Below are 14,996 nucleotides of genomic sequence, written 5' to 3'. Positions count from 1 at the left end.
ATATTACAATATTTTTTAAAATGTGGTCTATACATAAAACAGAATATTATTCAACCTTGAAAAGGAAGGGAATGTTGACACATGCTAAAATATGGGTGAACCTTGATGACATTATGCTAAGTGAAATAAGCCAGTAACAAAAGGACAAATATTGTATGATTTCACTTACATGAGATACAAAGAGTAGTCAAATTCTTAAGACACACAGTAGAATGGTGGTTGCCAGGACTGGGAAGTCAGAAGAATGAAAAGTTACTATTTCATCAATATGAAGCTTCAGTTTAGGAAGATGAAAAAGCTTTGGGGATGGACGATTGTGACTGATGCGTAACAATGTGAATGTACTTAATGCCAACTTAAAAATGGTTAAAATGGTAAATATTACGTACATTTTAAAAATTCTTATTCAAATGATAAGTTCTCTTACCTTCACAATACAGAAAATAAATCATATTTATATGCTTAACAGGGACCTCTTCAGAAAATATTTTCTGATAAATGTCTAACATTAAATAGACTAAGCCCTTGACTCTTGAAAAGCTTTGAGTCTGAGAGATATTTTCTTTACATACAATTATATGTGAAGGAAAAAAATAATAATAATATTGAAAAAAACAGCAAGATATAAAAAATAAAACCAGGCCTCATTTGACATTTTCCTCCAAGGTCAAAAGGCTTATTATTACTTCAACACATATCTTCAAAGCAAAGCTTTTTCATGTATTACTATAATATAAAATAATACTCTATAATATATTTATGTATACTTATTATATATATTAAGTATATAGAATATAAAATTGGGTCTCCAATTAATTTGCAAAATATATGGTAGTATTTACAAATTTGAGTAACATAAAACAATCTGTTAAATTTATAGAATTTAACAATCTGTTAAATTTATACTACACATGTTTCATAAAAAGTTAAATTAGAGACTAGTTTTAGATTAAATCCTAGTTAACTAGTTTTACAAATATCAATTTAGTACTTTTTAAATATAGTTAAGGAATTAGAAAAACAACTAGAAACCACCTAACAACATTCTCCAGGGGTGGGCCGCTAATGCTACAAGAAGGGGAGGGAAACAAAGGGAAGGGACAATGTTTCCCTTGTCAATGTCTGTTTAAACCTTTACACCTGACTCCTTCAGCTCCCTTTTCCCCTCAACTTGATTCAGTCACTTTATAAACTGCATCTGTATCCATCTTACCCTCTTTCATACCACTCTCAAAGAAAAAATGTATTTTTTACTATCATAAAGTTCTGCCATAACTTTGATATGTATTTCTACCTTTCTCATCTCTAGCTCTTTCCCTTCCTTTTATTTTAATTGAGATGCTTACATTTCTTCCATTTAAAAAAAAAACACTTTCCCTGACTCTGTACATCCACTTTATTACAGCCTTTACAGTAAGCAGTTTTGAAAGTGTAATCTTGACTCTTCTTTACGTCATCACCAATTGTCTTATTAACTCACTCTTATCTCTCTGTCATGCCACTTCATTGCTCTTTCTAAGGTCTCAATTTATATAACTGATAAAACCAAGAAATATTTCTTAGTATCTCTCTTTGGCATCTGACTTAATGACCACAAATTCTTAAAATTTTCTACTTTTCCTTCAGTTTTTACTCAGTTATCTGCAATAGATTCCAATTTCTATGTTCCTGGCTAAATATATTTGTATATTATGTTATATATTATCATAAATAGAATTTTTATATAAACTTTATGGTACCAGGAGTATCCCTAAATCTATGGTTTCACACAGCAGTTTGCTGGCTATCTGGTAATAAGACATTTAAAAAAGATAAATGATACACTTTAAACAAAAGCTCTAATACTCTAAATTTGCTTACCTTCTCTTTGATGAAAGGTAGCTATATTTACTAGGAAATGTTAGAAAACAATTATAGTCTTCCCTTCAAGATAAATATAATATTTTGACAACAAATGTGAAAATAACTGCTTTATGAAATAAACTCATGTTATATAGAAAGAATTTTGAAAAATGTCAAAAATAAGTTCATGAAATAAATTTATGTATTTATTTCACGTATAATATGTATAATATAAAGTATAATATAAATAATATAAATATTTAGTATAATATAATATATATATCATATATAATATATATTTTATTTATAAATAATATAAATATATATATTTTTATATATTTCTAGATTTATATAATATATATATTATATATAAATATTATATATTTTTATTTATAAATAATATAGATATTATATATAGTATAATATATATAATATAAAATATAATATAATATAAATAATAATATAAAGTATAATAAAATAAAATACTTTTATATCAGCACAGTTCAAAAAGAGAACAAATTTTATCTTCTTTAAAATCTATTAAACAAAGAATTTTAATAGGTTTTGAACTTGTTATAAACTTTCAAAAATAAACCTTCCAGTTGGTTTGTAGGAACAACTACTTGACATCAGGACAAACAGCAATTACTGATTTCAACTAGCTAATAGACAGGACTGAAAAAGAATCATGATTTGCTAAACAGCCAACGTTACATTTCTTTCATTTATGTGGGATCTTTTTCAATTCTGACAGCTATTAAAACCAGACATTCACACAACTGCACACAATTCCATTATTATTACATCATATTTTAAATATTTACATGCTTCACTTACTAAACTGTGAGTTACGTAAAAGTGGAAGACTTCTGTCTTCATCCTTTTATCCCTAGGCCTTTGACTACACCATGTCATACAGCAAATAGTTATGTAATAAGTACTGTGTAAATGAATGATCAAAAATATACGCAAGTACATAAGATAAAAGTACATACACAAACACACAAACACTTAAGAATATGTGTAATGGTGTAAATACCTGGTTACATAAACAAAATGTTCCCTAAAATGGGATTAGCCAAAAATCATAATGTTCACACACAAATTTAATCGGTTTAATAGCTCAGCTTATAATTATGACTTTCTTAATTAGGATATTAATTAATATGCCTCATAAATGAAGGCATGGTTGTCCTATAGAACACATAAGAATATTTTCTTTCAAAGTGAAACATCAGTGATATGAAGAATGAATATAAAGTCAACAAAACCAATAGAATTGTTTCTGTAGCAAACAGAATAATTGATAAATTACCCAACACAAATAAAACTGTAAAAGTATTGAAAATCAGATTTTCAAAAATAACAAACTAGAAATAAAAATCAAATAATAGCATTTTAAGGCTTGGTTTATATCCACTAATCTCATTAAGAATGGGATGGCTATTTAGCATAATTTTCACCATGGTATAAATTTTCTTTTCCTTTCATGCTCTATTTATAAAATCTTAATAACAAATCATATAATTATTAAAATAAATATTTCCCAATAATAAATTATACTTAGCCCTCTATGATAGTTTAAAGATGTCCACATTACAATTGTACTTGAAAAAAAATGAGATGCATACACAAAATGATATTCTATTAGCATCTTAATTCTAATTGCATTTTGAAAGGGAAGATTCAAAGAGAAAAGTAAGCAAAATAAAAGAAAACAAATGTTCCCAAAAATGAATTAGGATTCATAATATATACATATATTTTTGCTGATATTACATAATAAGTTGCTAATGATTGTAGGAGCTTTATAGTATTTACATTTTTTAAAAAATTTTTACCTTACAAATTTGAGATACAAAATGACTGAGTAAAATGTATGCTGAATTCTATGGATGATAACCACCAATCTTCTCTGCCCAAACTATATCTATGTTTTTATTAAAATGACTTAACAAGGGTAGTATGGAGCTGAAGACTATATAAAACATACAAAATGGAAAGTCTATTAACTATGGTAGTATTTCTGTAGCAAATGGTATAACTTTTTCTTTTTTAGAGACATTATAAGACTTCCCAGAAAGCTTTCTCCCTCATTCTCAGGTTTATAGTTACCTTAATCATGAAAGTTTGGAGTTATCTAAAGATGTGGCCTATTAATTGTACTCTAATAGTGCTTAAGTAAGAAGAAAAAAAGCAGCTACAATACTTAAAAATCAAAACAAAATAAAAATAAAGTAAAGCCAAATTTAGAAGCAAAGCTATCTCCCTGATACTTACCTCCTGCAAATGCCATTAGCCAAACATTTATGGCTACAGGATTTGGAGGAGATGGGTGATGAAGCTGGGGACAACGTGAGAGGTACAACCAAACTGTTGATGATCTCAGTCAACTCTGCACTCTGCAAAAAAACAGTCAATCTTTTACTACTGCTAAGCAAGAAATGTGAGTTAAATCTCAGGCCTTTAGTGCCTATTAAAAGCTTAACTTCATGAAAAAATTAAGTACTTATATTTCATTAAATATTTTAATGTACAAAGATGATTTACACTACTACTGATCTTTCCATTTATAAAAAGTAAATTTACCTTTTAAATTACTCCTGCTTTTCTACATTCCTTTTTTGTTGTAATTCCTTTATCTACTCATCCTATCCTCTAAAATATTTGAACTCAGCTAATAACATCTATATATTTCTTTGAGGCAAACAAATTAGTAATAACAAAATCATAGCTATAAATTTATTAAGTGCCTACTATGTGCCAGGCACTATACTAGGAACAAAATATAGCATATTTGTAATTTTGAAAACTAAACTGCAAAGTAGATAATTTTAGAATTACTCAAATTACTATTATTAAAACCAAGTACAGCTAGGGACTTCATCAAGGAGTACAACATTGGTAAGAAATGGAGCTAAGATTCAAATTCAGACTTGAATCCAGTGCCACGGTGTCTCTCAATGTTTTTCTTCATTCAAAAAATAGCTTTTTTAGGTACCCAAAATTTTCATTGACCTTGACCCTAAACTTAAATGTGATATATATGTAATGTTTAATAATTTGTGTATATTCAAAACAATCACCTACAATAATGATAATAAACAGGTCACATCAACGGAAACAGTTAATGTCTACAAAAGAATGACAATTACTTTTATTACACATGTAATCCATGTTATAGAAAAAAGAAAAACAATAGAGGTTTAAGAAAAGGAAAAGAAAATCTTTTCTTTAAAGTAAAAAAAGAAAATATAATCATATTCACAGAGTAAACAATTGCTAATATCTTGGTATATATTTATCCCTCTAGACTTTTTTTTAATATATGGAGCATGAGTATATATAACATGCATGAGCATGTGTATACACACACACATACTCTCTTAATCATACCACATCCGTTTTCTAAAACCTGTTTTTCTCACTTAATATAGTGTGACTAAATTTTTTAAAACATTGACTTATTTTATCATTTTTATTTACTGGAAGATACTCTATTATAAAATAGAGGGATATAAGAAATAATTATTTTGAAACTACTTGTATGAAACTAAAAACATGCTGTTAGAAATGAAACTAAAAATACAGAACTAAATGAACTATTTGAATTTTTCGAAGTTTTTCATGAGAAAGACACTTAAACATTTTCATCATTTTTCTTGAAAAATATAGTTAATAACTTAAAAAAATTATTACTAATATTTAAAGCTAATTTTCAAAATCACCAATACAAATAGATTTTTTCATCCTTTTAGCAAGTATTCATTACTAAATGAATACTTATCATTTTGCATACAAAGAAATTTATAAATTACCTCATATTTTTCAGTCTGAAACACTGATACACTCTTCTAATTGTTTCACCTCCAAAAATATCATCTCAAATCTTCAAAGCCCCTGGTGGTTGCTAGTCAGGTATGTTTGAATATTTTGGGTATGTTTGAATAATTGGCCCAGAAGGACATTACGACTGACCCCTAGCTTAACTCTAACAACTACTCCACTCCAGAACAATAAAATCTCATATTCCTGAGTCCATAATTTGGAATAGGAAATTCACAGTAAAAATAAGAATAAAAGTAAAATTAGGAGAGGCATAATTTGAATTCTGAAAACAAAAACTAATCAACTTTAAGTCAAAACACTTACTGGCTATTGATAACAAGGTTTGTAATGAAAACATACAATGAAAATATCTTTATTTTAAATTACCTAAAATTCTAAAACAAAAACATCTTTTTTTATGAATAAAACATATTATCTAACAATGCAAATATGCATTAATACCATTAATCAGTTATTTTTAAAAATTGCTACCCATCTACAACTCAATAATGCCTTTATATTTTAACTGCCAATTCTTTAATGACTTTTGAGATACTTTATAAATTTTACCAAAAATAAATTTTTTGGTAAGCAAAACATTCCTCTAACACAATTAATTTAATTAACTCAAAAGATTACCTGATCTGTATTCAAGTTCCATTATGGTCAGTGAACCATTATATACCAATAGGTTGTCTATACCAATAGACTGTCTCAATAAAAATGGATGTGACATCAGGCCTGCCACCCTTGCCACTTAACTCACCCCCAGACTGTCTTCTTCAACAAGTATTTGAAAATGGAGCTAAGATTCTTATTTTTTTTAAAACTGGCCTATGAAATATTATTAGCACATATGATTCAAGAGCAATTCACTAATTACCTATGCTGCTGCCCCTTCTGCAACCTTTTCCTCTATTTTCACTATGCTGAGAGTAATTACTATTATTCTCACAACTCCTGGTTCCTGTCTTTACCAAAACTTCTGTCACTCCTGTCAGCAATGAGACCTAAAATGAACATAATACCCAGGGCCAAAATCTGTGCAGTCAGTTGCACAAGGCTGAGCTCAGAAGGGACCCATGCTTGGTTAATGCTCTGCTGTCACTGACTTAAAACTCTCAAAAACTGTTTTTAACAAAGAGCTATATAATTTTATTTTGCACTGGGCCTTGCAAATTAGTTAATTCTGATGTTAACTCTGGTCCAACACATTGATGCTAACAAGGAGAAAGAAAAAAATACAAGAAACATATTTCCAAAGGATAAATAGTGACCTACAGGTAAAGAAAGTAGATCTGACTGATGATCTGACTGACCAAGCAAATACATTATTCCACAGTGTGAAACAACTAATGTCAAACTGAAAGGGTACTGATTTTCAACACTAGTATAAATGGGTTATTACCCTGTGGCTATGTACTAATACTTTAATATTATATATACATCGTCTTAATTATATCAACATTATAATAGACTAGTGATATGCTAAGTATTTACTTGTACTTGATGTCAAATGGCCAACTGTAATAACCAATATCCCCAGCAAACACATTTATTTATATAGTTAATAAAACTAATTGAAAGTCATTTTATACCATTCACACCTTACTCTTACTTAACATTACCTGTTTTTCTATGTTGCGAAGAAGTAGTGTAGGGCTACTTGGTGACATTTCATAATCTTGTTCTGGTAAAGGATCTTGACTCTCTTGAGGAATCTGGGGATTCCTTGTAGTGTTTAATGAAACTGCTTGGTTTGAAAATTGTATTTGTCTTTTCAAAATATCTTTTGGGAGTTGACATTCTTCTAGGATCACTATCCCCTAGGCAAACAGCAAAGAGTTGAAATAAAAATAAACTGACTGCTAAATCAACTATAATGTTACAATGCGCTTGAAACCATACTTCTTGTACCTTGGAAATAAGAAAGTACAATTTAAAATACAATTTTAACTCTGTGAAAATTTGGCTGACTTAGAACACATGTAATTAAGGTAACATGTATGCCTGATGAGTTAGGCTTGTAAAATATTGTTATAAGTTATATACATGAAGTTATTTTTTGTCTTACTGGTTTTAGGTATTAGCGTTAAAAACATGACATATTTTGAATAAAGTTAAAGCCTTATACACAGAACATATGAACAATCTGAATATATCAGACTGAAATGCAGGACATTTCCCAGTATAACTATCAGATATTTTGGTCACTAGCACATCCACTTGAGTTTTATTCTAGAGTACTTACAATTTCATAAATTAAAATACTAAACTTACAAACATCCAAACAACAATCTAACTTTATATTAACTCCTTTCAGAGCACTCTATGAAGCCCCAACCTTGTTGCTGCTAGCCAGCAATGACAGGCAGGACTGCACTACTGAGGAAAAGTACTCTGTAGGCCAACAATCTTGTTGCTTACAGAGTAGATGAGTTAATAATGAAGAGAGAAGTTCTCAACTTTGATGGAGTATTTTCTGAAATCTAAGTAAATGGAAGAATGAGTATGGCTTGGCTGCTTTTGTACTTGCTGACTAACACACACACACACACACACACACACACACTCCTTAACTTGCTAAACTTTCTCCCAGCTGCTTATGTACTTGCTGACTAACACACACACACACACATACACACACACACACACACACACACACACACACACACACACACACACTCCTTAACTCGCTAAACTTTCTCCCACATGGCTGGCTTGGCTGCTTTTGTACTTGCAGGGACACACACACACACACACACACACACACACCTTAACTCGCTAAACTTTCTCCCACATGGCTGGCTTGGCTGCTTTTGTACTTGCCGACACACACACACACACACACACACCTTAACTCGCTAAACTTTCTCCCACATGGCTGGCTTGGCCACACACACACACACACACACACACACACACACACACACCTTAACTCGCTAAACTTTCTCCCACATGGCTGGCTTGGCCACACACACACACACACACACACACACACACACACACACACACACACACCTTAACTCGCTAAACTTTCTCCCACATGGCTGGCTTGGCCACACACACACACACACACACACACACACACACACACACACCTTAACTCGCTAAACTTTCTCCCACATGGCTGGCTTGGCCACACACACACACACACACACACACACACACACCTTAACTCGCTAAACTTTCTCCCACATGGCTGGCTTGGCTGCTTTTGTACTTGCCGACACACACACACACACACACCTTAACTCGCTAAACTTTCTCCCACATGGCTGGCTTGGCTGCTTTTGTACTTGCCGACACACACACACACACACACACACACACACACACACTCCTTAACTTGCTAAACTTTCTCACACATCCCCCAGTTTCTTCAATCCAACTGTTCTCTTCCTTTAGGTCCCTCAGAGGGAAAGAAGACAGGAGAGAAAGGGGAAAAATGAGTGCACAGATATAATCTTCATGGTTTCATAGTCAGCTGTCACTGTAAAATTTCTCCTCTTCCTGCCACTCTTACCACAGTACCCTCTGCAAAGAATATACATAATTGCATAATATATATATCTTGAAAGGATTTGGAAACTACTACAACTGAAGGCCACAGTGAAGACAGCTGAAAATGAAAAAACGTAATTACAGTAATTACTTGCATCAGGAAAGTATTCTTGCACACAGATCCCTCAAATCCTACTGACAGAACAGGTAAGCCTAGGCTTTTATGTCTGCCCTTCCATTCACCTTCCTAGAGACATCACCACCAAATTCTACAAGGCATCAAACAATATTCATCATTTCCTGGTTTCTTCTCCCATACCTGCACAATTCACAGTTTCTGCTCCTTTGAATACCACACTACTTGTCATTCCTAAAACAGATCATGTTGTTTCATGCCATCAAACCTTTAAGGAATGCCCTTTTCCAGTTCCACTGGTTCATCAAGCAAAACATTATTTATCCTCCAAAGTTTTACTGAGGCATTACCTCTTTATTGAATGACACACTAACCCCTAAAGTAAGTATTCTCCCTATGCCTTCTATATGTTATTAAAAACATTTATCACTGTGCATATTACATTATACAGCAATTAACTACTTACATGGTCTAACTTCTCTACCAGCATATAAACTCATGACAGAGCCTTAAACTTATCAATCTTTTCTGATGTGCAGACCCCAGGGGGGTTGGGCTACCCATATGGCTCAAGGACTCTGATACCTTCCCTTCTCAGCTTTTTCTTTTCAGACCAGTCACCACAACAGTATATTATCTCCATTATGTCCACAGTTTCACCATGTAGAATATCATTTTCTACAAAGTTACAGAAAGATATTTAATAATACTTAGGTTAAACAGGACTTCATAGGATTGCCTGAGAACTCTTTATATTATTGCTTCTGTGGGAAAATATACTTCAAGTTCCAAGAAAACAGCTGGTAAGATTTGGATAACAATATGTATTTAAGCTAGGGAAATCCCATGTTAAATTTTCCCTGATTAAAATGATTTCACTCATTTGTGGAGTATAACAACAAAGCAAAACTGAAGGAACAAAACAGCAGCAGACTTACAGACTCCAAGAAGGGACTTGCGGTCACCAATGGGAAGGGATTGGGGAGGATGGGTGGGGAGTAATGGGCATTATGATTAGCACACTTAATGTAGGTGGGTCACGGGGAAGGCAGTATAGCACAGAGAAGACAAGTAGTGAGTCTATAGCATCTTACTACGCTGATGGACAGTGACTGCAATGGGGTGTGGAGGAGGACTTGATAATATGGGTGAATTCTGTAACCACACCGTTGCTCATGGGAAACCTTCATAAGATTGTATATCAATGATACCTTAATAAAAAAAATTCCCTGGTTAGAATTAAAGTAGCATTTATTTATGCAACCATTTGCTTAATTTTTATCCCCATTAGATTGTAAGCCCTAAAAATATAAGAAGTCTGTAGGCTTGTTCACCACCATATACCTTAAGCATGTATTAGGTACCTAATAACTATATGTGAAAGGAAAGGAGGGAAGACAGAAAATGAGAAAGGAGAGAGACATAAATGAATTGTATTTAAAATGGCTATAATAGCATAGCTTTAACTACCATTTCTACTGAAATAACTCCAAATATTCATCTTCTCCAGTATCTCATATTTTCAAATCTCTCAGAACATCTAACAGAAATCTGATAGAACATGTAAATCCATGTGTAAGAAAGTTTATTTTTCATCAAATTTGTTCTAAAAGCACTTTTCTCTTTTCCTGGAAACAGAAGGTCAATAACTAAAAGGGCAGTCATGGTAATGCTGATACAACAATACAGTTGTCATTCAGTGGATTTTATAGTTAAAAATTGTACTCTTGAGAAAAAAAAGATAAGCCCATAATTAGATGCCTATTAGTAAAATAAATGCAGAACATGAAATAAAGAAGAAAATGTTTAAATTACCAGACAGAAAAGACAGAGTACTTACATAGGGAAAACAATTTACTAGTATACTGCTCATTTGATACTGATATTCAAAAAACAATGAAACAGAATCTTTAAAGGGCTAAGGGAAAATAATAACTATGAAATTAGGATTTTATATCAACATAAAACATCACTGAAGAGTGAGGGTAAAATAAAGGTATTTTCAGACATACCAAGAGCTTAAATGTTAAGAGTTTAATATAAAAAACTGCTGAATAATGTACTTTAGGAATAAGTAAACCAAGAAAGAAAGGTAATGTAGCAGAAACTGCAAACTCTTCCCAGTACCTATTTTCCCCTTCTTTTTAAAAGACCCTACCCGCTTATTGGAGCTTTAGCTAGGCATGTAACTTCTAAGTGAAAGACTGTATTATTCAGCTTTCACTCCTACATGTCTAGTTACAGCCATGTGGCTAAATCTGGGACAGTGAAGTGTGAGACAAACTAGTGCAACTTTCAAGTCACCTCCAACATAATGACAAACTATGCTGTACTTCCCCCTTCCTGAGGGCTGTAACAGAAGATGACTACAATCTGGTTCAACAGTGCAGTCAATACACTCTAGAGGGCAGCGAAGAGCAAGGTAGAAGGACGTTGAATCCCTTAATGACCCTGTATAATAACCTAGTTGCTCCACCAGCCTGTACTTACCCCCTATCGTTCCAAGCATTATGTACCTTTACAAAGCTACTGTATCTGGGAGTTTCTTTCTCACAACAGCTTAACTCGTAACCTAAATTTATAGTTAGAACACAAAAAAATAATACACATTTTTAATGAAATCTGTTAAAAATGTAATTATTGACTGTAAAAAAACTGATTCGAGTAGATATTCAATAAATAGTTAAATAGAATTAAGATCCATATTTTAAGTAAAAAAGTATAACAATATTGAGAACTTTTAGCCCTTGTTAGAATTTTTTATAGCTAAGGAAATACATTAAAAATTAGGAATAATGATAAAAGAATAAAACTATAATATATAGCTTCCAAACCAGCATAGGGAAAAGACAGCAATGAAGCAAATTCTACCAATCCAACAAAAGATAGGTAAAAAGCAAAATACAAATACAAAGAACGAAGAAGAAGGGCAAATAAAAAATAAAAATGGAACAGTGGATTTTTGAAGTCTAGCTATATGAGCTTATAAAAGAAACACCTGGAAGAATAAAAAATTGGTATCTATCAAACAGTATTACTTCAAAATTTAAGAGGCAAAAACTAACAGAATTACCAGGAGAAACTGAAAAATTCACAAAGATGGGGATGAATTTTATGACTAAAAAACCAGACAAAATATTTGAAAAAAATTTGAATAACAATATAGGGGCTGACTTTTGTATTAAAAGTAAACTTACTATAAAGCTGTATAATCAAGACAGATATATAGATTAGTAAGTCCAGGAACAGATTTATACATATATGGACACTCAATAAATATGACAAAAGTGATATTTTATGACAAAAGTGATATTTTAAACCAAAAGATGAGGATGAACTACTATAATTTATAAAAAGATACTGAATGGTGTAAGTGGTAGGGACTTGATGATAGGGGGAGTCTAGTAACCATAATGTTGCCCATGTAACTGTAGATTAATGACACCAAAATAAAATAATTTAAAAAAAAAAGATACTGGGCTGACTAGACATGTGGGAAAGAGAAAGTAAGGTCTTATCCTCACAACAAATACAGAAATAAGTATCAGGGATAACATTTCTTAAATAAGACACAAAGCCACAAACCCATAAAGGAAAGCATTAATTCACATAATTATACAAGTTAAAAAACTGTTTAAAAATAGATACACTAAAAAAAATTAAAAGACAAGCTACAGCCTGATTTATATTTCTAACTGACCAAGAATAGTACCCAAAATTTAAAAAGAATTCACATACAACCATGACTATCACTACCACCACCTCAAAAGAAAAAAAAAACAGTAAAAACGTAATCCTTAGCCAAAAGCAATTACACTGAGGTCCAATCCTGAAATATCAGGAATATTTCAATTAAAATAGTAATAAAATAATATTTCACAGCCAGTACACTGGAAAAATTAAGAGGCAAAAAAATATAAAATGTCGACAAGGATGTGGGAAAACAGGAGTTTTCTTGCACTGCCAGTGAGATAAGTGATCATTCAAACACATCAGTGAGTACAGGAAAGTTGAAGATGGCCATGCCCAAGATCTAGCATTTCTACTTTTTTAAGCATCTATTCAAGCGAAGCTTTACACAGTTTCACACATAAAAACACATACCACATGGAAGTCATTACAGCATTGTTTTACTGTCATAAAAATTGGAAACAATGTACATGTCTATCAAAACAAAACAAGAGAAGAGATAATTAAATAAGATGCTGGAAGTATAAAAACCTATATAAAAATTTTACTGAGCAAAAACAAGCAAGTAACAATAGAGTTTGTATTATGTGTGTCATTTATATATACTTTAAAAGAATGGCAAATTATTATTTGTAGGTACAGACAGAAACTTATGTGTTAATACTATAAAAACATGTAAAAATATTATAATAAATATCAAAAATTGTTGGAATCAGAATAGTGGTTATACCAGCATGGGGAAAGAGAATGGGACTAAGAAGGACTATATACTACTTCAACTGTACAGGCAATGTTTTATTATTAAAAGCTAAGCCCAAACTAGTAAAAACTTAATATCTGATAATTGGGAAAAGGGTACACAAGTGTTATTATACTGCTTTCTAGAACTGTTTGTTTATAATTTTTCCTAAGGCAAAACAAAAATCTCTAAGGAGATTCAAAGTAAGATACACCTAGACTTTCTCACATATGTTAAAATAAATGCCAACAAAGTAGAGGTTTATAAAAAAAATAGGTATCATTTCTATTAACTGGGATCTAATAAAGAAGTTCTGAACTACTCAAGTATTGAACAAAATATTGGTGATAAATACAAAGGCATTACAAAGATAACTTCAGCTTATAGCAATTATATATCAAACATCTTAACATTAACTACATTTCTATAAACCTTTGCAACAATTATTTTGAACGGAAAGATGAGGAGAAACTAAAATATAATAATTAAAAACAAAATAGAAGCTCACAGACAATACCTTAGAGGCACGAATCTGCCTGTGAATATCCGTTAGTTGTTGGATTTTGTATTCTAGCTCTGAAATCTGGGCTTGAAGCCACGTCCATCGGCTGCCAACTCTTGCTCTATCTACAAGCCACTTCCATTCAGTACCACAGTTACTGTGAACAAGACAAACAGTTAGTCAAAGCACAAAGACAATTAAGTTTTCAGGCTGCTTAATAACTTCCTTGACTCCTATCCTACAATCCCAAGTTCCTTTACAAAACATCTAATTACATGAAAGAAGAATGGCATATCAAATTCTGACCAGAGAAAAAGATTTATCTTTCTATCCCACAAATACCTGTTTTTATTCAATGTTACACATTTGTCCAGTAGTAGGATAATGTCCTTTGTTACTTAATACTTTGTTAATGCTCAAGGACTGAAACAAGAGTTGGCCAACAAAAGAAACAAGAATGATAATGACATCATGTGAAAACTGTTACATGAGGTGTTTGTATGTAAGCAGATGTCAAGAATAAAGATGTCAAATGACAAGTCATTTATTTGAACTGTGCTAGATCTAAATCTATGTAACAAACCATAGAGTGCTCAAATTTACTATATGTAATTTTCATTTGATAAAATAGGAATCACTATTGGCTAATTACAAATTTAAAATCAATTTAAAGAACTGTCAAAGGTTATAAAAAATATAAATGTCCTGCTCCATTTCAAATAAACATATCAAACATACAGGTCTTGAGATGTTTA

The 14,996-nt window shown here is 31.6% G+C and overlaps 1 protein-coding gene across 8 annotated transcripts in view; it reads right to left on the bottom strand.

Moving 5' to 3' along the window:
* KANSL1L (KAT8 regulatory NSL complex subunit 1 like) overlaps positions 1–14,996 on the bottom strand; it is a 117,470-nt gene that overhangs the window by 74,573 nt on the left and 27,901 nt on the right. For 7 of the 8 annotated variants that reach the window (XM_073218161.1, XM_073218160.1, XM_073218165.1 and 4 more), the window contains exons 3-5: positions 14,257–14,398; positions 7,299–7,496; positions 4,123–4,244 (exon numbers count right to left, since the gene is read on the bottom strand). In XM_073218161.1, the coding sequence (XP_073074262.1) occupies positions 4,123–4,244; positions 7,299–7,496; positions 14,257–14,398 (462 nt within the window). The remainder of the gene's footprint in view (positions 1–4,122; positions 4,245–7,298; positions 7,497–14,256; positions 14,399–14,996) is intronic. The other variant, XM_073218167.1, reaches the window with a different exon arrangement.

Source organism: Manis javanica, chromosome 12, assembly GCF_040802235.1.
Source record: "Manis javanica isolate MJ-LG chromosome 12, MJ_LKY, whole genome shotgun sequence".
In the NCBI taxonomy this organism is placed as follows: Eukaryota; Metazoa; Chordata; class Mammalia; order Pholidota; family Manidae; genus Manis; species Manis javanica.
Note: the sequence above shows the minus strand (reverse complement) of the source record. Positions and strands in the feature narration are given on the sequence as shown.